This window comes from Helicoverpa zea, chromosome 6 (assembly GCF_022581195.2).
Source record: "Helicoverpa zea isolate HzStark_Cry1AcR chromosome 6, ilHelZeax1.1, whole genome shotgun sequence".
In the NCBI taxonomy this organism is placed as follows: Eukaryota; Metazoa; Arthropoda; class Insecta; order Lepidoptera; family Noctuidae; genus Helicoverpa; species Helicoverpa zea.
Window position 1 is genome coordinate 2032871 of NC_061457.1, and position 26592 is coordinate 2059462.

The window sequence follows — 26592 nt, forward strand, 5'->3', positions numbered from 1 at the left end:
TTTAAAATGATATAAAGTTTTCTAAAAAACATTTTTCTTAAAGTGAACGGTTTTTGAGATATCAGCTCTCAAAGTCGTAAAAAGTATGTCCCCCCCCCTCTATTTTTATAACTACGGGGTATAAAATTCTAAAAAAAATAGAGGTGATGCATGCTAATTAACTCTTTCAACGATTTTTGGTTTGATCAAAGTATCTCTTATAGTTTTTGAGATAGGTTGATTTAACTGTAATTTACGGAACCCTTCGTGCACGAGTCCGACTCGCACTTGGCCGGTTTTATATATTTATTGTTGTTTTGGTATGGTCTATTGCCCTATTAAGAATACTTTACTACTGATCAAAGTGATATTGATTAGTGGGTGTTTTCTTTCAATTTTTACCCAGCTTTTACTGTCTTATCCAAATGTAGTTTTCACTTTTTAGGGTTCCGTACCTCGAAAGGAAAAAACGGAACCCTTATAGGATCACTTTGTTGTCCGTCTGTCTGTCTGTCTGTCTGTCTGTCTGTCAAGACCCTTTATCTTAAGAACGCGTGGACGTATCAAGCTGAAATTCACATGAAATACTCGGGTCTATTGTCCCTTTAGGCTGTGAAAATATCAAGCTTCTAAGCCAAGCCAATCAAAAGATACAACCGATTATGTCGATATTTTCAACAAATTCTCGACACTCGCAAAGGAATCAAAACCTACAGGGTACTTCCCGTAAACTCAGAATCTTGAAATTTGGCATGAAGCATTGTTATAAAATGCAAATATAGGAAAAATTGCGAAAATCTCATTTTTTTGTTATATAATATAATAAAAATATTTTAATAAAATGAAACTTACTACCTTATTTCTCACGAACGAATAAAGGTACCAAATTGAAATTTATACCAAATACCTAGGTCTATTGTCCCTTTAAGCAATGAAAAAATCAAACTTCTAAGTTAACGCGATCAAAAGATACAGCAGTTTTACCGACACCTTAGACGAATTTCCGTCACACGCTAGGGAATCAAAACCTACAAGGTACTTCCCGTGAACTCAGAATCTTAAAATTCGGCACGAAGCAACGTTATATAGTACAGATAAAGGAAAAATTGCGAAAATGATAAATTTGAAGTTACATAAAATATTAAAATATTATTTTTGCTTACATGACATAAAATATTTTTTTAATAATTATAAACTTACTACCTACCCTTTTTCACATGAACGCGTAGAGATATTAAAGTTTTGAATAAAAAGTGAAATTCATATCAAACACTTCTTAAATATAATGGCCTCTAAACTGTGAAAAATTTTAAATCATTCAAAGGTCATTGGGCACCTTAGTATGAAAACCATACCCACGGCGGATACGAACGAAATATAGCACAGTATAATGATAAAGGCTCTGATTTACTATGGCATTAGTCGCATCAATGTGAACCATGGGAATCTAGAGAAAATCAGGTGTAAACATCAAATATTTTCCTCATTTCAATGGGGAATTTAAACGACCAAGTTTGACGGATTTGAGAAATCATTTCTTTGTAGTGAAAGAGTATACTCGCCGTTTATTTCCATTGTCATCAGGTCAGGATCTGATGATGGAAATCCTGAGAAATCGAGGGCAACTATCAGAAATTGTAGGCATGCATAGGATTAAAACTAGATTCTCAGATGTATGTCTGGTGATACTATCAAACAGTGAAGGTTTAGAGCTTATCTGATGATGGAGACGTGAGAAAGTCGAGAGAACTCGGTATGTTTTAGTTACGTCGTGTTTGGGCTTACATTATTCGTATTGACGAGAACTTTTCACAAAAGTTAAAAATAAAAACTTTTTACAAAAAAAAAACAACTTCTAAAACAACAAGAAAACTGTTTATATGCATCGGTCTAGATCTCGGTGGTTAAATAAATATAGATGCATCCTCTAGACACCGACTTCTAGACCGATGCACCTAACATCTTTTTAATTTCTTTCTTGCTTTTGTTTTCTTGTTGCTTTTTTATATGTTTGAAGTTGGATTTGTTTGTAAAATGCTACAAAATAAAATAATGCCGACTTTATAAAACAAAGAAAGGGACAGAATTACACTTTTGTCAAGGCTCTAGAAACGTAAAGCCAGCAGCCCCGAATCCTACTCTCTAGAAGTCGTTGTTACAATTCGACAGCTACAAGTCGTCAGGCGGTTTCGAAAAAAACCTGAAACTGGGGCTCTTTAGGTGATTAATCCCTCAAAAATAAAAGATCCCATTCCTGCAATGGCTGCTTTTACCCAAGTTAGTAGTGAATTCTCATCACCTAAAATAAAATAAGCTCCAACACAAGGTTACGTTATAAATTGTAAAGGAGTTCCCATAACTATATCTGATATTAGCTGTCGATCCCACAATGGCAGTCAAACCTATCTTTGTGGAAAGTCTTCGCCAATACGAATAAAATAAGCCCAAACACGTGGTAGTTGCAACATATCGTTCGGGAGTTCCCTTGACTCTCTGTAGTCTCCATAATCAAATCAGCTCCAAACCATGTTGTCCAAACCTGTTTACCAGTACCCTCAAAAATACACTCACATGTCTGGTTATGACTCGATGCGTGCCTACAATATTCAAGAGTTGCCCTCGAATTCTCAAGGTTTCCAGATCCTCATCAGATCCTGGTCATCCGGATTGGCACCTTCCTTCTTTATGAAATGTCTTTAACAATAAAAACTAGCATTGCAACCTGTACAATCCTCTGAAACTGCTTGTCTTTTATATTTTTCAAACGATCCTAGACATTCGTCTCCATGGAATTTTAATAAAATATTTATATTCAAAGAAACGTCATACCATTCTCCACGATTTAAAACTACTTTGATTCATGTCCGCCACTTTTTACCAAGCGGGTCAGATATGCCCCATGACCTTTAAGTTAGTTATTTTCAATCAGATTTCTGAATGATGACTATAAAATGTTGTATATAAATAACTTCAATAAAATAACTTTTACAAGGTACTGGCCTACTATTTTAGTTATATTATAAAATAAAAAATATTAACTATTTTGACTCTCACGAAATTACCATAACTATGATTGTTCTAAACTGAACGGTTGACGCGAAACTCACTTTTTATCTATACAGCATTTGTACGGAACCCTCGGTGCGCGAGTCCGACTCGCACTTGGCCGGTTTATTTAAATCTAAATTTCACTTTTTACTGTCCAAATCAGCCATTACTAAACACTACAACCAAGATAACACCAACCCCGATGCAAAACAGTAGTCCCACAATTTGCAATATCGAACAAATATTGGACTACACTATTTATTTGTGTACTTCCCCTTCTAAAGGCCCTCCGAAGGGTTTACTTAATACCTAACGCCTAAGCAAACTCTGATAGTACAGGGATGCTGTCAATAAGGGATGTTTGGCGACGAATTAAAGGATGCAAAGGGTCTTGGAAAAACGAAAATGTTTTTTCGGGAGTGACAAGTTGAGGGGAAAGTTCGGGGTAATCGAATGACTCAGTTTTTTATGAGTAACTGTTCATTTTGTTTTGTTAGACAATGTTTAAGGCTTGCATGGTAGTTCAAAGTTCCAAGGAGAACATCTCTTGGTAGAAAGACAGTAAGTCGTTTCCCTCACTGCTGAGGATCGTGACTCCTTCTGATCTTGTCCACTAGATGTCGCCATTTATTGCGTTCTGTTGCTTGATGCATTGCAAGAATCATTGGCATCTCCAGCTTAGTTATTTGGTCAGACCACCGTATGGGACTTCGGCCTCACGGTCTCAGACCACCGTATGGGACTTCGGCCTCTCGGTCTCTCTCGGTCTCGGTCTCGGTAATTTAAAAATAAAAATTGAAAACAAAAGTTGATATTAAAACATTACCGTCAACAGTACTTACACTGCCTGTCACAAAAAAGTACCAAATCTAATATCCCCACACAACAATCATTCAAAACCAGATGATAGCTTAAACATTTCAAAACGAACCTCTTTATTAAAAACTGGAGCTTTTTATTATTTCATAAGAAACTTCATCAATCAACGTCCGACTGAAGATCCGTCGGTTACCAACGAGTTATATTTAACCGCCTCTTTAGGTTACTGACCTAATTTAAAAAGTTAATATTGTTTTTTATAAACTCCACTTGAGCTGTCTTTGTTTCGAATGAAAGGAAAAACAAAAGAACAGCTTTATTAATCTTCGTTCTATTAACTTATTACTACTATTAACTTTTTTGTCGGAACAGGAAATCATTGTAAATAAGTGAATTTCTTTCGATTTCAGACCTAATTTATGTGCCAAATAATTATTTTTTTTGTAGTTTGTAACAGCGAGTCGACATATCAATATAATACATTTAACTAGATTACGTACATGTTTATTTTACAATTATTTTATGCATTTGACAGCTGTCAATTTTCAAGGGACAATAACAGTTTTGTACTAACTTTATTTAGCTCGAAAATAACATTTTTGTACTAACTAACAAGACTGACAGCTGCACCAAAAACGGTCAAACGATACTGCTCAAAGCTAAACAATAACTAGAAATGAACTTTATGTTTCACACATCATATGACCATTTTAGAAAACTTACAGAATCACAGTATTTTATCTCTACATAAAATAAAATAGTGCCAAAACAACCTTTCTTGGCAGTCGGGTAAATAGCTATCGAAAAAGGTTCGGTGACCGTCAATGCGTGGTTATCTAGACACATAAATGTCTCTACCCACTACTGCTATTTGTAATCTAATGTTTTGGTACAAATAAGGAACGGCAGACCAAAAGTGCTTGCTTATTTTCGATGTTCCTTGTATATTATCTAAAATTACTTAAATTTATAATGTCTTGCCTTTTTAGTTAGTTAAGTGCAACTGATGATCAATTTGCAAAATAATTAGGATTCCAACTTACCCTTATTGACAGCTATAGCATAATAATTAAATATTTTACATAGATTAGGACTTCATGTTTCGACCTCTTGTGTTACGTTTCAGGCAAAATAGTTGACATCCCGCTATTAACTTGTTACTAAAAAGTAGCCTAAATCCTTCCTCTATAATTAGGCTATCGAAGACTGCTTGTTTCTAATCAGTTTAATTCCTGAATTAACTTATTTACATAAAACAAACTCTTCAGCTTTATATTATTGCGATAGATTCACGTACGAAAGAATTTGTTCTTCATGGCTAGATTGGTCATAGAAATACCAACATACTCTTCATAGTCGCGTCAAATACACTTATTTCGAGACATAAAACCCTAGCTCAGCTCTCCACTTATTTCCTCATTTCTGCGCTGCAGAAAGTGCATTGGGTGGCCATTAAGGCCGGTGCACACTGAAGATTTTCGCAGCCACGCTCTTGTACGTGGCTCGCAGTGTAATGTGCAATACCTGAATATAATGTGAAAGTTAGTGGTTACACTTTGAAATTGAATTAGAGAATGTTTTATGAATTATACATTGTGGTAGTGCAGTTTTGTGGGCAGTGAAAAATGTTAATGTAATTTTATTTTAGGTGGAGTTATTGTCGTTGTCTTTTCTAAGTTAATTAAATCATCTCTCTGTTATTGTTAGCAATCTGTACAGCAAATTTTATTGACTCCAACGGACACATGATCATAAGCCTCCTACAGTTATCCCAACTTTTATTTGGAGTCGAATAGGTACTCTCGTCTTCTCGTCTTCTCGTCAAGCAACTTACCTTTTTTTCGAATTTTTCGTTTAGTTCAAAATGCGATATTCAAGTAAATGTCGCAACACGCTATAGTATGCGCCAACCGTTAGCCACATCGCAATACGAAAGGCTTGATTGATCGACGCCACAGCAATGAGCTTTAAATTACTGGTTTCCGTTCAAATGGAGACGTATGATACGATTTGCTGCAGTTTCGTTAATATATGTGAGCTTTATGAAGCATGCAGGAATTGCACAGAATAGCGTAGCTTATTCTGTTTCTGTTTCAACTCGTAAAGGTCAAAAATCTTGTCAACCTTTTTGACTACTTGGTAAAACAAAATAAGGTCATTCCCGACTTTGTATATTGTATGAGATTTACCTACGTTTATCTTTGTGCAATCTTGTACCAACGTAATACATTTTAATCTCCTAAGTGTTGGTTGAACTAAAATCACTTTCTCCAAGAAGGTTTATCAAAACCAAAAACTTATTTAACTCTGTCCCTTAAACCCACATCCTAAACACAATAAACTTTTCCCTCCAATTAATCACTAAAAACTTTACCATACGGCAACAAATTAAACATTTTGTTTGCTTTACCACTTACCAAAGTGTTACAATGTATAAACATTTACCAAAGTTGACTCAAGGGCGCGCCACTTCCCTAGCCAATGCCACATAGCTGTCAAACTGACAGCTGTCAAGATGACAGTTGACAAGTTGACAGGTGTGAACGGTGGTGTGTTTCGACATTTATTGGATGCTAAGGGTATGTAGTGGAAATAAATATTTTTTTGAGAACATTTTCTTTCTGAATGTAAATAAAGTATGAGTTACTTGTGCTCGCGTTGAATTTGACGAGGCCTTTTACCTATTAGGTACGTTTGCTCAACTGTCCTTTGCAGCTTTCCATGTAAGGGTTATTTTATTAGTTTTAACCTAATGTAATCTACGACAACACTTAAAAGGAAGAGCAAAGACAGATTTTATTGCAGCAACATAAAAATTTCCAGTCTAAACTTTGGTAAACATCGCCATCAAAACTAAACAGCTATGTCACTTTTACCTTCCCATAATCGTCTCGCAAACATTTCCAAACCGTCTTCAGCTATAAAAATATATGTTGAAACTGCGTTAGCCAATGAGCCGAGCGTTAACGGAAACAGACGAAAATAGCCGAAACCATTTCCTTCTAGACCTTTTTTTTTGTCTTTCAGAGACTTGTGTGTACTTTGCACGGATGGGTTGCCATACTAATTTGTGATTTTCTTTGCTAATAGAGGACCATTTTTAATTTGTTTTTAGGGTTTATTTTTGTGTTTAGTAAAAGAGATGGGAGTTATGAGGCGTGTTAAATGTTTAGGATCGAGTTTTGAGTGTCATTATTTATTTAGTTCATTTGAGTTTTTCGTAAACTTTGTTTTTAATGGCAACCATCAAAGTTTGATATTTTGTTGAATAATTTCGCAATTCACTCTCGTCCATGGAACTTCAAAAATAAATGACTGTTTCTGTCATTTATCATCATTATCTCCAAAAACTCGCCATTTGGAAAGAAAAACGACATTTCATTCAACACTATTCTCATATCGGTGTCATTTGTATAATCTGTGGACGGTGTACCAAAAATGAATGCGTTCCTATTTACGGACGAATTTCTTGCTTCTCCCTTTTCGGTCTATTTTGGTAGAAAGAATTAGGATTGAAAAGTTTGGTGCATTAACTACCACTTAATTTTAATGTAACTCTGACTGTAAACGTGCGCTTTTGTTTATTTCATTGTTTCATTTGTTAAAGATTTTATGAGTGAGAAAAAAAATGTTACCGTGTTGTTAGTTTTGAATATAAGATATTTACTATTTGAGCTTGCATGCTTATATTACTCTGGGATTCTTACAATAGAGAAATTGCCTGATTTGGTTTCAGATGACTTGTCAATAAATGCCAAAATATTAACGCTCTAGGTACTATCAACCCTGTTATGTCAGGCTTATCATAAACTTCAATTCAAAAATAACCAACCTATTTCCTCATTTACATTCAAAAACAGAACTTTACAGCACCCAACCAGTCTTGAGACTTTTCTCTTTGCAAGGTTTCGATAAGTATCTTATCTTGAAGAGCAGATTTTTGTGGCCATTAATACAAACTTGGCTTGGTCTGCTGAGCCCAAATGAACTGGAGCCGCCAAGATACGGCCAAGACTAATTTTCAATTAAAACTTCATCAAAGTTTAAGTTCGTTGGAGTTTGGCTGTGGCTCAAGGTGGGAAAACAATGGGAATTGTTTTTAAGATGGCCGCGTTGTTTTTTTAAGTTTTTATTTTTGGAGTGTATTATTTGATTGTAATTTTCATAACTGTTCAATGGGCTCGTAATGTTAAGAAAAATTAAACAACTGTAGCTAATTTTTTTACGATTTTCCATGCAGCTATATACATTGATAGCTTCAAGGTTTATTCTATTATTACCTAGTCTAAGATATTTTTCGTCACTAAAACTCCTCTTAAGCTCTTCGATCTCTTTAAATGCATAAAGTCCTGGTACTACCATAAACTGTTAAAAGTTTATAACTTGCACCACATTCAAGATAAGATCTTCGTAAACTAACTACAGGTAACTTTGAACTACGGTTAGTGGCAAACGTTTATGTTTATATACATCTTGCCATTAATCGCTGGAGTTTGTTTAATACTTTATCATAGTTTTAATGAACTTCGCCGACGTTTGCCGCTTTATTATTTTTATAGCTTACCTCAGGTTTCAATTATATCTTATGAGTTAGATCATTAGAGTCAGTTTTGCATATTTAATACTTGGTTCTCACAAGAATCTATCGAACAAAATAAGTAAGACTATTATTTTTGGAGACGCTGGATGCAGGTCGCTTCCAACAGGTATCTGTGGAGATCTAAGGGGGAGGCTTATGTTTAGCAGTGGACGTCCTATGGCTGAGATGATGATGATGATTATTTTTGGTTAGAAGCATCTGTCAATACAATGCCTTTAGCAAAGTATCAAGATTTACTAAACAGTGTCACTTGTCACCTACGTCTAAGTGTTACACTACCCAAAAAATCTACAAAAATTGTAACATTTAAAAAGCCCCAAATTTTTCAATATCAAACGATATCTATCGTCACGTGCAGTACCCGGATCCGATACGTCATGTCGTGCCACGTGACGTCACAACCGGACGGCCGATCCAAATTGGATTTTTATCCGATCCTCCAACGTCGATGCTGAGAATAAATTGTTTTTGTTCTAAAGATGTCTTTGTTTTAAGTTTTTCTTTGATAAAAGTCTTTTATGGAGTGTCGGGCTAAAGGAGAGTGATGTTGCCAGCTTTGTTGAGCTTGTACTTTTTGCTAAAAGGCTGGAGCTGAGAATAAAGTTAAGTTTAATGTTGCGTCCTGGTCTAGCTAGGTGGACTACTTACTGTTTAAAATGTTTATTCAGAGTTTTTTTTCAATTGCTTGAAAGTTCAGCAGCAATTTACAAAACACAGGTTACCGTTATATCACAGTCAAATAAGCACATTTCCAATATTAAGCAAGTCTAATAAAACAAACTTAAGATATATCGTTAAAATCCACTAAAATTAAATACACTGAAGTAAACAAGAGCACTTAAACGCAAACTTATTTCCTTTCAAACCTGCATCCGTGTAACACTATAAATCATCTTCAATAGTTCTACAAGTTTCACGTTGAATATTATAAAATTTTCTTCAAAGGAAATTGAAATTGTTTCTCGAAGAGATCCTGACAGGCTCCGGTGCCTTTATACGAGATAAATGAACATCTTGGTACAGTAGACTGCACATCAGTGGTAACTGTCATGCATCTTAACTCAATAGTAATAAGTACGATTTTCCTGTAAAACTGTTACCACTGACCTGCAGTTGACTGTACTTTGGTACTTCTCGGTACTTTGATGGCAGTTCGACACTTTGTTCTCATTGGGTAGTATAGAGTTTCGGAGTATTTCGGTAACTATCTTAACGTGCCTTGTTACGATTAAGACTAGTTTGACGTAGTTTATGTAAAGCTGTATGTAGTTTGAAGATAATCTTAATTGACAACACGTATCACAGGTTTGTGTATAAGATGAAGTTGTGTTCCTGAAAGCAAATGAATCGTTTTTATGAAAGTTTGGACGTTTGAATGAATGGATTTTTTATTTCAAAGCTGTATGATTTGGTTGGGAGGCTAGTCTTCAGAGCTGATAAAGATCCACTTTCCCTTGACCCCTGGACTTGCCCCTACTCGCCGCATAGGCCAATATGCATATTGGTGAGCATTTGACACGCTCCCATCGACTTTTTCGTTCACTTGGCTCATAGGCGCATATTATATCTTATACAAAAGAGTGCAAGTTATTTTCTATGACTAGTACAATATCCTATTATCTCTAATTGCCATACTAATTACGTATATTTCTTGTTTCCAGCGTGAGGGTGCTGCCCGCAGCGATGCGGAGCGCGAGAGACGCGCGCGCGGCGACTGGGAGGCGCGAGCGCGAGTCGCTGAGGCAGACGCGGCGAGGCTCGCTGCGAAGCTCCATGCTGCCCAGCGTGAGATTACCAGGTAAGCTACGAATAAAATAAATGTAATATAGAACATTGTCGTCTGATGTAAAATGCCCACTGCTTGATTAAGACATCTCCCAAGTTGGGGGATCTCTTACCACACTCGCCAAAATGTCTGATCTATGTATTGTGAAGTTGGATCTACGGGGAGTCAAGTGAAATACTCGAATGCTGTATTAGAACTGATCGGTTTAATATAATTAAACATTATATGTATAATTATAACATATAGTGTACCTGTTACACCTGGGTACAGAATAATATACACTCTTACAGTGTAAATACTTAACCGCTTGATCAGAACTTTAATATTTTGTACTGTCGAAGGTTACGGAAGTTTTTGACTAAACTCACAACGTCTCTTCAGAGCATCGGCACAGTGAGATACGTAGACGAGAAAAATGTCTAGACTTGTTTATCAGAGACTTCACTGAAATATGGTTTATGTCATTCTCAAAACAGTGTACCTAAGCTACAACTCTGTGCAAACTGCAAACGTTGCATTGCAGTACCAAGCCTATTCAGTCTAGACACAAATAAACGCATTTCCATCTTGCAAAAATGACAAAAATCCAGCTTGTAATTCTTTTAAAAACGAACATCAAAAATAACACCAAAAATATTGAAGTGCAAAAAGCAGAGACGAAAAGCCGACAATAATTCGCTGAACAGTAAACAACCACTAACGAGATTGCGGACACACCAGTTGATAATTATACAGAATACCAATTAAAATATTGCCTTGTGCAAACAATTCGACGAATATATCTGAATTCTGAATATTAGGTTCGTTACTAACGAGGTTGTACCTACTCAGTGATACTGGCAACTTTCGTGATTTCTGCCAGGGACGGGCTTGGGGCACCAAGTTTTAATTAGTACGTTTAAAAAAAAGTTATCCCTTTGTGAACTTATCTGGTTAAATGTGGGTTGTTTAATTCCATGTTACCAGGGAAATGTTTTAATGCATTTATTTTGGGATTTAAAATTGTTTATTTTGAGGATTTTTGTTAAATAACTTAAAATGTAATTTGTCTGTGACATTGTTGCCACCTTTTTTTGTTACGTTTCGAGTAACCTAATTACGACCCTGTACACGTCGTGTAAATTGATGAAGCCATACCAATTTCACGTTTACGAATCGATGCTATATCGATAACCGATGTTATGGCCCGGTTCGAATTAATGAGCCGTTTAAATCGAGAACTACTGTCGATTTTATTGCCAAATTATTATCGAGTCACATTGATGGTACTTAGGCGTTATCTGACTGTATTACAATGGTATTTAAATAATGTTACGACTGTTCAATTGAATGTGTATTATGCAAACTGTTCTTTAAATATCTATTGTTAACTGCGGGGAAATTCTGATTATCCGAGTTGCAATACAAAATGATGAGTACTTTCGATTTTACTCAAAAAGGAAAACACTCAATAAATAAAAGCCTAATCTCGCTTGTAAGCAAAATTTTATATTTGATCCCATCGAGATAAAACTCGCCAACAATGCAGAAGTTCAAACGAAAAAATACATAATTCTCATTTCGATAATTTAATATCGGAAATTAGAATCGGGAGAATCCGTCGAGCGATGCCTATCGAGCTCACTTCGGTAATTAACGAAGTTGAGTTCCAATTTCGAATTTACGGTACGGCACGGTAATCGGCCGGTGTCATTGGATGGCGATAAGCGTTCGTCCGATTGGCCGATCGACCGTAACTTTTCGGAATACGAACTTCGGGATTTACGGTCCAAAGTCCGTTATGGATTTGACCCAATTTGTTCGGGAGTCGAATTGAAATTGGATTTTTTGGACCGTACCGTCCATCTATTTATTGGTTATGAGGTTCTTTGTTGACTAAAAGGTACTTTGCACGACGCTTATTTTGCGTCTTTTGTATTTGGGATAAAAGCGGGTAGTGTCAGTGTCAATTGTTTTATATTGGGAAAGCCTTTCGTTTGGTCCTTTTTCCTTATGTGCCAAATGGTATTGGTCCTTCGCTACTCAGCATTATGGATGAGCTCATATTACTTTAAGAGGAAGCTGAAATCTACTGTTAGATCCCCACATGTTTATTCAATTTAAAGACTATTTGATTGCTATTGCCCAATAATTTAAGCTTGTTCGCAACCACACATAAAAATATCGAAAATATAAAAGCTTTTTAGGTACAAATTACTGAAATAAAATCCCCGTAAATTTTCAAATTTTCCTTTACCATGGTTTACCGTACCTTGTAACAATTGAACCGAACGGAGAGCATATCCGATGTCAATCAAAAAACGTGAGAACCTACATCTGGTTCCGTATAAAGACCTCACAGGAAAACGAATTTGTTTGGCAATGTACAGTCAGATATAAAAGTGAGTAAGATGCTTTAATAACGGAATTTATTTAGTACAGTGGGATGTTTGCTTTTAGAGAACTTCTTGGATTTTGAAAAAAAATTAGAACCTGGTGCTAAATACTAAAATAAGAAAGTTTGTCCGACAAGTGGAGAAACTTTTTTTACCGATATGAACTCGGGAACATTTTTTACATAAAATTTCTAATTAATAGGTAATATTATGTAAATGGTATGTATTAAACGGCAAGATAGGATAAATATATTTACATAAATAGAGGTACCTAAATAAAATTAAATATTTTTTGCGACTTTAATGACATGGAATAAAACGTAGTTAATCACAACCATCAAATAATTTAAACAGTACCTAAATAACAAAACTACAGTTCACCAAAATACTCAAATGTAAATAAACCCGACATCATGTAAACAAACTTGTTTCACCGACTGTACTAGGGTCCCGTAATAGGATTATTGCGGTCTAAAAAACACTGATACAGTCTGCATGTCTGTGTGTTTAGTTCCTGAGGTACAGCTAATATTATTGTGAAACATAAGAGGAGCAGAGCGAAATAAGTAGCGATCAAATGTTCGAAAGGGGATTTGTTTTTGAACTGAGTGTGTAATTATTTTCGAGTATGATGGAAATAAGCTCTTAGAAGTATCAGTGATATTCATATGTTTATAGTATTAATGGTATGTGAATTTGTTCGTGATGCTTGTAATGATAAAATGGATGACCTGAGATAGGTTACCTACCTGTGGAAAAAGGTGGAAATAATCAGAACTTTTTGTCGTCAAGTAATTTCTTACAAACGCGGTTGAAACAGCGGAAACAGTAGTCTATACTGGTATTATAGAGGTGATATATGTTTTTGTTTATAGAAAGCTCCGAAACTACTAAACCGATATGAAATATTCTGTCATTGTTAGAAAGCTGTACTATCTCTGAGTGACATAGGCTATATTTTATCCGAGTACGGGATGAAGATTCCCAGAAACGCGGGCGAAACGGCTAGTTAAATTGTGATTCTAAAGAAAAACACTATGCACCCGCTACATGCTTTTACTTCTTTTATTATATCAGTGAACCCTTGCTACAAAATCTGCCTACCTCACAATACTAGTGTTAAAATTCAAGCCACGTAGCGTGCGGTAGGCTCGACCCTATCCTATTTGTATGAGAGTGATGTTGTTACATCGATTTATAAAATACCATGATGGTATGCCATGATACATGACTATGGGGTCTACTGGGAGATAGTGTTGATGCTCTGAATTTGAGTGGGTTATGTTATATGTGTGGTGCTTTACATTATGAAGGTACAAGCTTACGCAAGTGGCTTCATCCACGTCCTGTGGTAACTTCTCTGGGCACCTAGATAAGACGTAACATATAGTTTCTTCGAAGTAAACTATATCTAATAATGAAATATTATTTCATAACCCAATACTTTCTGAGATTAACGCATTCAATCAAACATTTTGGTTTTTAAGGCATTTGTGTCCTGTTGCTTGAGCAAGGCATACATGAGCATACATACAATACATACAAAGAGCTATGCTCGGCATTTCTCTGAGGGATCGCATCAGAAATGAGGTAATCCGTCAGAGAACCAAGGTCATCGACATAGCCCACCGAATCAGCAAGCTGAAGTGGCAGTGGGCTGGCCATATTAGCCGAAGAACCGATAACCGTTAGGGTAAACGAGTTTTAGAGTGGAGACCACGCCTCGGCAAACGTAGTGTAGGACGTCCTCAGGCACGGTGGAGTGATGACTTGCGCAAGACGGCTGGCAGGAGCTGAATGCGAGAAGCCGAAAATCGATCTCAGTGGCGTGCACTTGGAGAGGCCTATGTCCAGCAGTGGACTGCGATAGGCTGATGATGATGTTATATGTATGGTGCTTTACATTTTAAGGGTACTAGCTTATGTCAGCGGTTTCCTGCGATAAATTTAGCCTACAGCCTTCCTCCATAGTGGATCGTCTTATACTAAAGAATTTTCAAATTTCGAAAACAAAAACCTTTTTAGTAGTCATCATAATATTAGTATATAGTATACAAAGCATTTGTGCTTAATAAATACAGCTGTCTGATCGTATGATTGCTGATGATACTCAAACTAGCAATAAACGGGCAATAAATCTAAAATACTGTACTTGTCTGGATAATTTTAATGGAAAAGAGATAAATACATTCAAATAAAAAATTTAATAGTTATATGTAGGTACAAGAAACAGCACACTATAAAGATTAAGAGGAAATCACAGAATAAAAGCAGAGAAAACTTTATGTAGGAAGAAGACTCAGCGAATAACAAACTATCATATTGCGCACACGTACACAACAATTAAATAGAAAAACACAAAGCTTAATAAAACACCACACACGATCTCATATTTCACGGACAATATCGATACGTATCGATTACGAATCGAGTTCTCGGCACGTGCGCTTTACGCAAACACCGCACGTTGCACCATCAATATTCATAATCGATAATCTTATATCGATTCATCGGTACTCGTATTATATTGACTTCACAAGTGCTTAAATCGGTGTGAAGATTTTTTTTATTTCTATGGTATTTTATGGATCAGATGATCAAAGAAAATATAAAGGTTAGCTTTACTCAAAATTGATGGTTACCCAACTTACTAAAAATGATGTTATTCTATAGTAAAAACAAGTTTTGTGGCTGACTGTACACAGAAGAACCATCAGATTAAACATGAAACCGTAGAACTTAACATAGTAGTTAAGCCGAATCAAACATCATCATGGGAATTCATTACCTACATAAAAATACTTTCCCAATCGTATTTATTGTGTTCAGAAATCGCGAACAATATCAGGTATCGATTACAGGACTCGAGTCACGTGCTCGATTCACAAACACCGCACGTCGCGCCATCAATATTCATAATCGCTAATCTTATATCGATTCATCGGTTTTCATATCGAGTAGAATTTGTAAGCGTATATTTGCAAGCCTATGCCGCTTAGACTTAATCATGTCTAGGTGTCTTGAATTATGAAATACCTTGCTCATCTTTGTATGATAAAAACATAATTATCTTCTGTCGAATATGAGCTTTCAGAAATTTTCTAAGTGTCAAAAAACTTCCTGGATTAAGTTGATCTCACTGTTAAGAGTCAGTCATAGAATCAGCATTTTGAATTATCGAAACAATCTTCTTTTTTCTCGATTCTTCGTTGTGTTCACCCCTATGAGATACACATCAGAAAAGAGCATTCAAAAGTAAAAATACCTGACTATAAAAAGTAACACCATTCCCCATTACATCCTAAGAAAAGAAAAACATATATCAAGGTTCAAAACCAAACAAATTAATCCTAAACATCTTTCATCGCCTCTCTATTAACACAGCATCCATCAGATTTAATAACACTATTAGTTTTTAAAACAACTTGTTCTAATCTTACAAACTATAATTGAAAGGGACCATGAACTTCGTCTGGGTATGATACACGTATCTATTTACGTAGTCCCCTTGCATCGTAAAACTTATAAATAATAAACTTATGACCGTCCAAACTGGGGTCGGGTTCAAGAGAATTGACTGGATCATCTATAAGTTTAGGTGCAAAGAATTTTGGGTGTGGTCCGTCTCTTAAATAGCATAATTCGTCAATGTCATCGATAAAAATATAAAATAGTGTAGTAGTTCTTGAGATAAGTAAAGGATTTTTGTATTTACAGAGTCTTTACAAAGCTATTTGATTTCTATAGTGATGGCTTATAAAAGCAATCTTGAATGGAGAGCTAATTCACTATTAAATTCAAACACAAAATAGTTGTGTAGTAAAATAATTCCACATTAAAAATATCCCTCCACTTTTGAAGTTTTACAACCCTAAAATGTTGATACAAACAGCTGTACGAGGGAGATATCAGTTTATGAGATACTATCACATAGATCATTAGACATGGTGTTCGTTTGATGGTCGTGATAGCCCAGCTTTGTCCCACCCTTATCGGGCACCATAAAAATGTTATGTGTTCCAAGCTTAGCTTGAAGAAAAAACCTATGATTTTATGGCTGTATTAAGTGTCACGTTCTGAGGCGATTTTATTGAGGAATGCACGGAAATACACGGGTTTGGGTGCTGAAGAATGACATTGTCAGCCAATAGTAACCATTGGAACGCTGTATTTAATTAAAACTTTGATAGTAGATAAAAGAAACATAAAACAATGGTTTTCGATATCTAAGCTGTTGCCTTTTTATCCGATTTCACAAAAAAAGAGATGGATTTCAATTCTTATTAGTCATCATCTCCTGCCCATACCTGTACTATTTTAACTTTGTATTTCATGTTCCTCTGCAAGACTATTCAATCTTTAATGACTATCTAGAAAACTGTTCCCTCTATCTGGATACCAATAATTACTACTTATTCAGCTATACTGACTTCGTCCACAAACGTCTCGTCTTTCGTTCATTAATCATCAATTTCCGTTAATTGTAAACAATTGAGAACCATTTGTCAATCAATTTCATATCCTATCAGCTGTACAGACGTTGTGTAGACGTAGAATTGTTACTAACAGACTTATCAATAGATGCAACTTTGTGGCAACATTCTTATAAGTTTCATATTTGATACGAAAGCCACTAACTGACCTTAGGATAACCCCAACAGAATTTTATAACCATGTATTTAAGACAAATATTTTATCATAAAATATAGGACTAGTAAAAAAATAAAATTAATAACTTCCCTGTCCCATGAATCATACGTATTGAACTCTAGTATTAAAAAAACAAAATCATAACGATTTGAAACCATTTCCCTCAATAGGTAACCGACACTGCTCACACAATTAATTCCAAGTGAAAATCAATAATATTCCAAGTGCTATACGATATTCCTAGTAAAATATTGAGGCAGCTGTCGCGTCGTTTGACGGCTGGTGAGCTCTCCTCTAAAAATAATAAGACACCCGAAACCCTCTTTGAGAGAATATACCCTAGAGGGAAAGCAACACCATGGGTATTTTGATTTTAGACACTGAAGTTTACTTTTGAACGAACTTTGAGTGACAAGTTGACAATTATTGGAGAAGATGATCGGTTACCCAGAAAATTGTGTGTTGATTCTTTTTATAGTCTTTTTGACTTAAACAGTCCCGTTATGTACCATGATTTGGATAAATTGTTTTTCTGTTTTTTTTTTTTTACGGATCTCAATTAGATATGGAATCTCGACATCTTGTACTTTGGGTTTGCAATGGGTCATAGATACGAAAAATATATTAAATACTATCCTGTCTGCAGCAAAATCCTATGTACGCGACTTCTCATATAGAACTCCTCAATCCAAAAAAACGACACCTCTCCCCCCAATTATTTTTTCCTACTACCCTCGCATTCCTCTACTTTAATTTCACGCCTACAACAGAATTAAGATGTCATTGCAACTCGATACCGTCACATAATGACACCCCCCCACCCTAGACATTCTCTAATTGTCTGTTTTATTTGTCACCCGACACTGAGGACTTGGCCCTTGTTTTTTCATCAGAAAAATAAAATTTTAGGGTAACTTTAGACAGAACACTTGGTGGACGTATAATTATATCCATTCTTGGAATGGAAGACGTAGGGGGTTGTGTCTTGTCATGGGCAGTATTGAAAAGCTTTTCTTGACGTCTATCAAGGAATGCTTTCTAGAGACTTTGTAGATAGGTAAGGAGTTGATGATGTCAATGTAAACAAGTGAAGCTAATATAAGCGTGTTGATTAGGACAAACTTTGATATTGATCATCCCTAAACTAATGATGAGAAGACCTACAAAATATAAGCGTGTTAAAAATGGAGTACTAAAAGCACAAAAAATAAAAGACCCCTCATCATATACAAGTGGAGATACAAACAATAATAAATAGACTTATCAAAAATCCTTAACAAACAAAAGCAAAACACACAGGTAGAACTACAACTCACCAGGGTAACACAACCATTAAGATAATAGAAGAGGATTTATACCAGGCCAGATAAAACACCACTCAAGTACGTGAGCAACTCGTACGCGTACCGAAGATATTAATGACGAACATGTGTTCTGTACTGTACCTAATGGATAATAGTTTGAATTGCTATTAGGTGGAGTAGATTGTGCTGGGTTTATAGGAGCATGTTTTGTTGGGATTAAGTTGGGAAAGGATGATGGGGAAGAAACTTTAATAGATGAAATCTTTGAGATTGTACATACCTGTTTCAGTAAGTTAAAAGAAACTATTCAGCCACCTAATGCACATTATATTATGAACATCTATACTAATATTATAAAGAGGGAAACTTTGTTTGTTTGTTTGGTTGTAATGGATAAACTCAAAAACTACTGGACCGATTTTAAATATTCTTTCACCATTAGAGAGCTATATTATCTGCGAGTAACATAGGCTATATTTTATCCCGGTGTGGGCAGTAGCTCCTACGGAACGCGAGTGAACCCGCGGGAAAACGGCTAGTATATTATATTTGTTTAAGGCGAAATCCAAGCCAAGATCATGTGATGCTACAGAACTTTGTCCATCTAAAATCATCAATGTTACTCGTACAAAATATGTTTACAAATCGTCTTAAAGCCCATTTTATGTAGTAACGGTATTTGTTCCCCATTTATTTCCATTCCGTTTTACAATCTAGCCATCATGTTTGTCATTATTTATCCATAATTAGAAACATATTCTACGCAACTTGTGTTGAGCTGCCTATTTCTGTAATGAGTGAAGTTGTGTTCGCTTATTTTTAGAATCGTCTACGCCTTCTGTTCCTACCACGAAATGATCTATTTATTATTTGGTGTCATGAAGTAGCCCATTCAAGATAGTCCTTGGTTTTCAGAATTTTTATTTTAAAATGTCATCAGTGTTTTAAGTTTATTCTTAGTTTAAGAGTAAATTCTATCTATCTTCATTGTCTCATTCTTATTTTATATTGTTTCTATTTACGATGTTTGACGAAAAATATAACTCTTTAAACTTTGACCTACACGTTGTACTTACGCATATTCGTATAAATTCATGAATTAAAGAACACATACGCACAAACATCACTAGTCAGCACTACATACCTGACCTTTTCGAAGGACAGCAAACCGTTTTGTATTTGTCCTTACAAGGTTTATTTAACCACTTCTTCCTAATCCTTGAAAGCTGGTAAATATCACCGAATTTTAAAGGATTCCTGGCGAAAACAATATGTTGCAAGATAATTTAGAACGTATCCAGATGTCTTCTGGGTCAGAAAAGAGTCACCTTAAAATTGATCCCTTTGCTCCTAAAAACAGCATTATCTGTCCTAACAGCCATGTATCTCCAAACAAAAACAGTACGACATACTTGTACATCGTCATACTCTCTCAATGAGACTTGTGGACCGTGAACACGAGGGGGGTAAGCAGACATACTGCTAACATCTGCAGCTCTTTTATTAACAACTGTTTACGATATGGCAGTACAGGGGAGGGTTTTATTTTTAATTTTTGTCCTGTGAAAGTAGCTGTCATAGTGGTCTGTGTTTGTGGAATGTTATTGAATTATTGTTGTTTTGTTTTTGTAAGTGGATATTCTTTCATTCTTGTCTTGGATGTTGATGCAGTTGTGTCTCATAAAATAACTGTATTTACTGATTTTGTGTCATTCAGCAGCTCTAGCTTGCTTTTTATCTATAGTCTGTCTTGTCTTGTTGAAAACAATTGCTTAATTTCTTCTTTTTCTGCCTGAATAGACTTGACAAAATTAAACTCAAAAATAACAATGTCGTCTAAATAACCTATGCCCTGCAACGCGGCACCACTTGTCAATGAAAATTAAACGGAACAACCCCTCATCTTTGTCACATCTCAGCTACCAACTTGCTATGTAGGCTACACACATCTGATAACCGAATAACAACCTTATATCGTTGCAATAAGACATCGATTATCCCGTGCGTTAGTTTCAGAACTGAAAATTTAACTTTGTCTAAAACGCTCTGACATTACCGCTTGAAACTGCTACCGAATTCTAAAATGAACTTTATTGCTTTGTGTTAAAGTTTGAATTTGAGGACTTTGCTTAGATACAGGTCTTTCATTTCTATGTTTGTGAGAACGTTTGCAATTAGCTCTCGGAGTGGAGGAAGGAACGTTTTTAATAGATGACGTGTTTTGGAGGCATTCCTTTTGTCTCAATATCTTGTGACGTTACAAATTCCTTTGCTCCTTTTGGTGTATAAAGATAGTTGAGAAAGCTAATAAGAAAAAGATTTTTCTGAGAAAGCAACATTACACGAAGAGAATTTATACTTAACTTTACTATAATCCTTACATGACTGTTTCATTATAAATGCTTAACTAATACTGTCGGTGTGCTACGCAGTCATGATAGAAAGACTGAACCAAAAAGTTCTTTTTTTTTTGGCATAGGAATAAGTCCTGGAGATGATAGACTTTTCACCCGAGTTATCAGATTAGTTCCCCCAGGACGCAAGTGAAAATGCGAACAGAAATTATTTATTTATGTATGATAGAACTTCAATAAAATAAATAACTTTTCTGCAGTTAATTGAAAAAAAACTTTTTTACAAAAAAATTAAACCGACTTCCCAAAACACTAAAAAGCAAAAAAAAAACTATTTTTAGGTGCATCGGCCTAGAAGTCGGTGTCTAATGGATGTTACTAAGTTAATTTTGCCACCGACTTCTAGGCCGATGCACCTAAAAATAGTTTTTTTTTGCTTTTTAGTGTTTTGGGAAGTCGGTTTAATTTTTTTGTAAAAAAGTTTTTTATTTAAAGCTTTTCAGTGATACGAATAGTTGTCACTATCCATACAAGTGAGAAGTTCTCATCAATACAAAGAATATAAGTCCAAATACGAGGTATTTTACATATTCAGTTGTCGAGTTCCCTCGACTTACTTTCTCTGGTCTCCATCATCAGATCAGCTCCAAACCTTCACTGTTGCAAAGGTCTTGTCAATACAAATAATTTAAGCCCAAACACGAGGTAGTTTACATATTCAGTTGTCGAGTTCCCTCGACCCTCTCTGGTTTCCATCATCAGATCAGCTCCAAATCTTCACAGTTGAATAGTGCTTTTAGGCGTACACCTGAGTGTCAAGTTTTTACCCTATGTATGCCTACAGCTTTCGAAGGTTGCCCTCGATTTCTCAGGGTTTCCATCATCAGATCCTGACCTGATGACTATGGGACGAACTGGCAGCTATTCCGAGTCGAACAAAAAAAGAATCACGTAAATCGGTCTATAAACCTCGGAGTAATCGATGTACATACATATAAAAAAAAAAAAAAAAAAACATACCGGCCGAATTGATAACCTCCTCCTTTTTGGGAAGTCGGTTAAAAATCAATTCCGTATGGGTCGAGCTAAATAAAACCGTTTAATATTGGACTCGGGAAAAATCACTGTCACCTACTACAAAAAAATATTTTCCTATGTTGCAATTGGCAGGATAATAATAACCTGACACATAATATTTTTCCATAGGGTAGAAATACCCTAGATATTACCTCAGTCCTACAAACGCGGGGTAAACACTATAAACTTCCCCTATTGAGGGGTGAACTGCATTTGCATACAATGTAATTTAAATTTAAACTGATTCGCGATGTAAATAAACAACGGCCAATTTTATTTTATTTAGTTCTTTATTGAAATTGGTTTAAAAATACAAATTATATAGGAACAGGCGCATTCAAACTTAAAGTTACCTACACCCTTCTGGCCATGGTACAATAATTGTCGTACTGTATACGTACAGAATTAGAACCAATTGTAATATCTAAAATAATAGAAATAAGCTCTTTTTGTATAAAGACTAACAATATATATGTATGCTGCAATATGTATGGCTGAGATAACAATATGTATGTCTATCGTCTAAACTTAATTAACAACGTAAGACAACAGCATGGTTTAACTAGAACCCAAACCTTCTACAAAAAAATTGCTTTTAAACAAACTAGCAAACCAGGTAAACCTTACAATATCAGCTGATGTGTTCCAGGCAGAGCTTATAATGGCCGGTCTAATGACCGCTAATTCACCTTGCCACAAATACTCTTGGTCAGTCGTTCTTTGCTTCAAGTATCGATTGGCGCAACTGTTACCTATATGCTGAAATGGTTAACTGGTTCTATTGCTTTCTCGTCTGTAGAATATTCTAGAACGTTACCACTTAACTGCAACTCATTTCTAACTATAAAGATGAATTTTGCTATATTAACCTGAACGGTTTAGAGATTAATCCTTATACAACTACAAAACGCTCTCGGAATCTTTCGCGTATGAATACTACCACACTATGACTGGCCCAAAATATTGAATAAATTGTTTTTATTCCAAGTGCAAAATCTCAAGATGAAAGAAGTCGAAAACATTTCAGCTCTACCATCTAATTCTTTACCAAACAATTTAGCAGAGTACTACCACCTAAAAATAGGACTCCAATACGACACTTTAACCTCACTTCGCAGCCAAACAGACTGATATATTATAGCCCACCCCTCATTCGTATTCCGTCCGCGCCCTCCGCGACCTACCCTGTATCGATCGTACGTTTTATACTTTTTGCGGGAATCCCTCACGATGACCTTCGTAGAGTTCGACTTTGTTTTGGCAGAGGTATTTTTGGATGCTCCTAATATATTGGTAGGTGTTGGAGTAAGGTTATACGTTGAAGTTTAAGGAATGGTTATGGAGTTTGTTCGATTAGATAAGGCTCAAGGTGAAACGTAGAGAGGTCATAAGTCATAACAGTGTTGAAGGGAGCCTAAATATTTTGTGGGTTGTTAGTAGGGTGTAGTGATGGAAAATACTTTAGTTAAGTAGGATAGTTCTTTGCGATGATAAAAAAAATCTAGACTCTTTGATGACGGTATTAATAATGCAAAAAATATTGTTAACTCAATTGAGCTTTTCAAAGCTGAATATAAATTAGACACTGCTTTTATTCTCGAACAAAATATCAATACAAAATATGAAGTCACATTCTTTCACCCACACTTTCATGATGTACCCACTGAAGTAAAAAGTCATATAACGAAGTGAACTTGTAGGGGATATAACGCGAACATTCCTTATAAGTTTCCGATAAAAGTAGGAATTTTTCCGAAGTACGAACATTGTCAGTTCATAAAGTGAGAGGCTTCATGTCGGCCAGATGCTGCTCCAACGATATTGCTAACTTGTTCCCCGTTTTTTACTTGTACCTTATGCTCTAACTTAGTTTTATTTCTGAATAATTTTAGGGTTAGTTTATTGGCTTCTGGTGATTCATACCTTTGGTTGTAGGTTATTCTTGTATTGATGTTTTCACATTTGTTAAGACTCTTGATGCTAGGTGATGTCTCATTAAATGCTACATTTGGTTTTAAACCTAGGTACCTAGTACATAGCTCTGAAAGGAATCTTCTATCAGATAAATAAATTCACTCTTGTAGTATTTACCATTTTAAAGTAACGACTGTCCTTAATGGATCTTAATTATCCTTTATGAAACAAAATATTACGTAAAATTTTAATGACCTAAAACCCAAGCAAAAACAGCAAGAAAATCTTAATCCTCAAACAAAAAAATGTCATACTTGTGAGTAATAGCAGCTTGCATACCAGGGTCGCATGAACGCGAGGCGTCTCGAGATTGCAGTGCTGCATAACGAGCAACGTGACCCTTTGTAAGAGATGTATGAAGATTGTTGCTTAATAGCTGCCTGTGTGTTTTGGTTCGTTAACATCTGTCATTTACGAGTGTGTGTGTTTTGTGAAGATGTGTGCTGTGGTCAAGATGTGGAACACTTGTTGTGAGATAAGTAAGTCGTCTATGTACACAAGTTGGTGAGAAGAATCTGCTAAAAAGTAAATCCAAGATCGACTCTAACGGAATTATTTTTTTACTGTTTTCAATATAACCTTTAATGTGTACAACGTTCATATTAAGGCTTAACTAAACTGTTAGTATGGATACTAAAACTGGTGAAACATTAAGGCAATAATCCTCTAACCAGACTAAGACTCAGATTGCACAGAACAGATTGATAACTACTCAGTTTCAAATTGCACCTCGCACTACTCAAGCGTAATATGGCAGGAGATATAACCACTACATCTAATACCTTCGCTCGACAGCTTTAGAAAGAGGCTTTGTATTACTCCGAAGGTGCGAGGGTATTTGAAGAAATTGCTTTTGAGGATTTAAGGCAACACCTATTTCTTACATGGATGGATGGATGGATGTAACAAAACCGCAATCTTACCTATAATCCTGGCAGGATTCCATCAGCTGAAACATAACTTAAAAAATATTCAGCGGAAACATATTTCACGCAAAACTGTGAAAAGGGCTTTCCGACTTCATAAAAAACGAGGAAGAAAAGAGTTAAAGCGTTTATAAATATCAAGCTTACAAGAATCCACGCAATTTTTCTCTATTTTCCTACAAGATATTTCACCGGCATTTTGCCAAATATTTCCTGAAAAAAGTCGGAAGTTCTGAGATAATCTCACGAATGCTCGTTTTTCTTATCTGCGAGGAATGAGTGAATGATAATGAGCGGCGAATGAGAGTGAAGGAAGGAATGAAGGCGGGTAGGAATAATATTGTGACGGGTCGCGTGCTTTCACTATGTCACGTACTGGTGGATGAAAGATGCGAGAGTGAGTTATTTTGATATATTTTCTAGTTTAATATTAACATCGCAAGGTATATTTTGTATTTGTAGTAAAAAAAAGAATGTGTTTGGGGATACGCTTAAAGTAAATTGAATAACAGGTATTGCTAAAATGTACGAACCATTTTAAGCCAAATTCCTTTAAGCCTTACTTCAGGTAAACAAAGAGCACATAAAACAAATACCAACATAAGCACAAACACCACTAACACAATACATAAATAAAGATTAGCAATCATTTTTACGACGTTACTCATAAATAAACATAGCATCTATGCATAAACCAGGCACATAGCAAGATGCACCCTAAGAAATCAGGGTGCATTCCCCCAGCCTTTTTCCAAAGATATATGATTTTAATAATCGCCAAGATTACGGTAAGAAGGGACGGGAGACCTCTATGTCCCTCTGAGTGGTGTCTGTCTCGAGAAATTGTCCCCGTAGCTATTTCATTTGTGAGGGCCACTTGATATATGCCAACTCTTGTGTTGTATTCAAAGGAGGCTTGAAGAACCTTTTTTCTTGTCGGAATTTCTTTTATTTGATTTTTGAGTTTAAGATCTTAAGATTTCTGTTGTAAGTTTAAAGGGATTTTGTGGTGAATTTTAGGCTTGAGTGCGCTTTGTTTGATTTTTTTTTTGTGCAGATGAAAGGGCTATACATAATACTTAGATATTTTGTGACAGAAATCAAATAGCATACCTTTTGTTTTAAATTGTCGAAAAACATGAAATTACTTGACGCCTTAGGGATTGTTCACACCAAACGTATTGTCCGCCGCTGACTGTGAGTATACTCACTGTCTGCCCCAGTGTGAACGTCGACTCAATCTGCAGTACGCGTACTCACCAAGCCGACAATAGGCTATAGCGTACGATGCGCTACATGTGTGAACAAAAGAATAGGCTCTTGTAGGTTCACACTAGATGCGTACGCTGAGCGGCTGACTATTCTACACATAAAAGGGCTCAGTATTTGAAGTTGCTCGTAGTATTTTATAAACGATCAAACTAGCGTAATTTATTTTTTTCAAATCAGGCGTTTTACTGATATTTCAATTAAATGATGCACATTCAGATAGTTGCCATTTGCGAAGCTCTAGAGGAAGACGAAAATAATAAAAACAGCTATTTACGAAAACTTGATGCTCAAGTAGTAATTAAAGTGCGAAAGACTTTCTCATTCGAAGAGCAAGGAACGAGAAGGCGGTAGACTGGAGAAAATGTCGCCATTGCGAATTGAAATTTTGAAATTGTTAGGCGTATTAACATTTGCAATGATGTAAAGTT

The 26592-nt window shown here is 35.7% G+C and overlaps 1 protein-coding gene across 5 annotated transcripts in view; it reads left to right on the forward strand.

Moving 5' to 3' along the window:
* The window catches only part of LOC124631054, a 371162-nt gene that overhangs the window by 205250 nt on the left and 139320 nt on the right, over positions 1-26592 (forward strand). For all 5 annotated transcript variants that reach the window (XM_047165176.1, XM_047165180.1, XM_047165177.1 and 2 more), the window contains one exon: positions 10108-10244. In XM_047165176.1, the coding sequence (XP_047021132.1) occupies positions 10108-10244 (137 nt within the window). The remainder of the gene's footprint in view (positions 1-10107; positions 10245-26592) is intronic.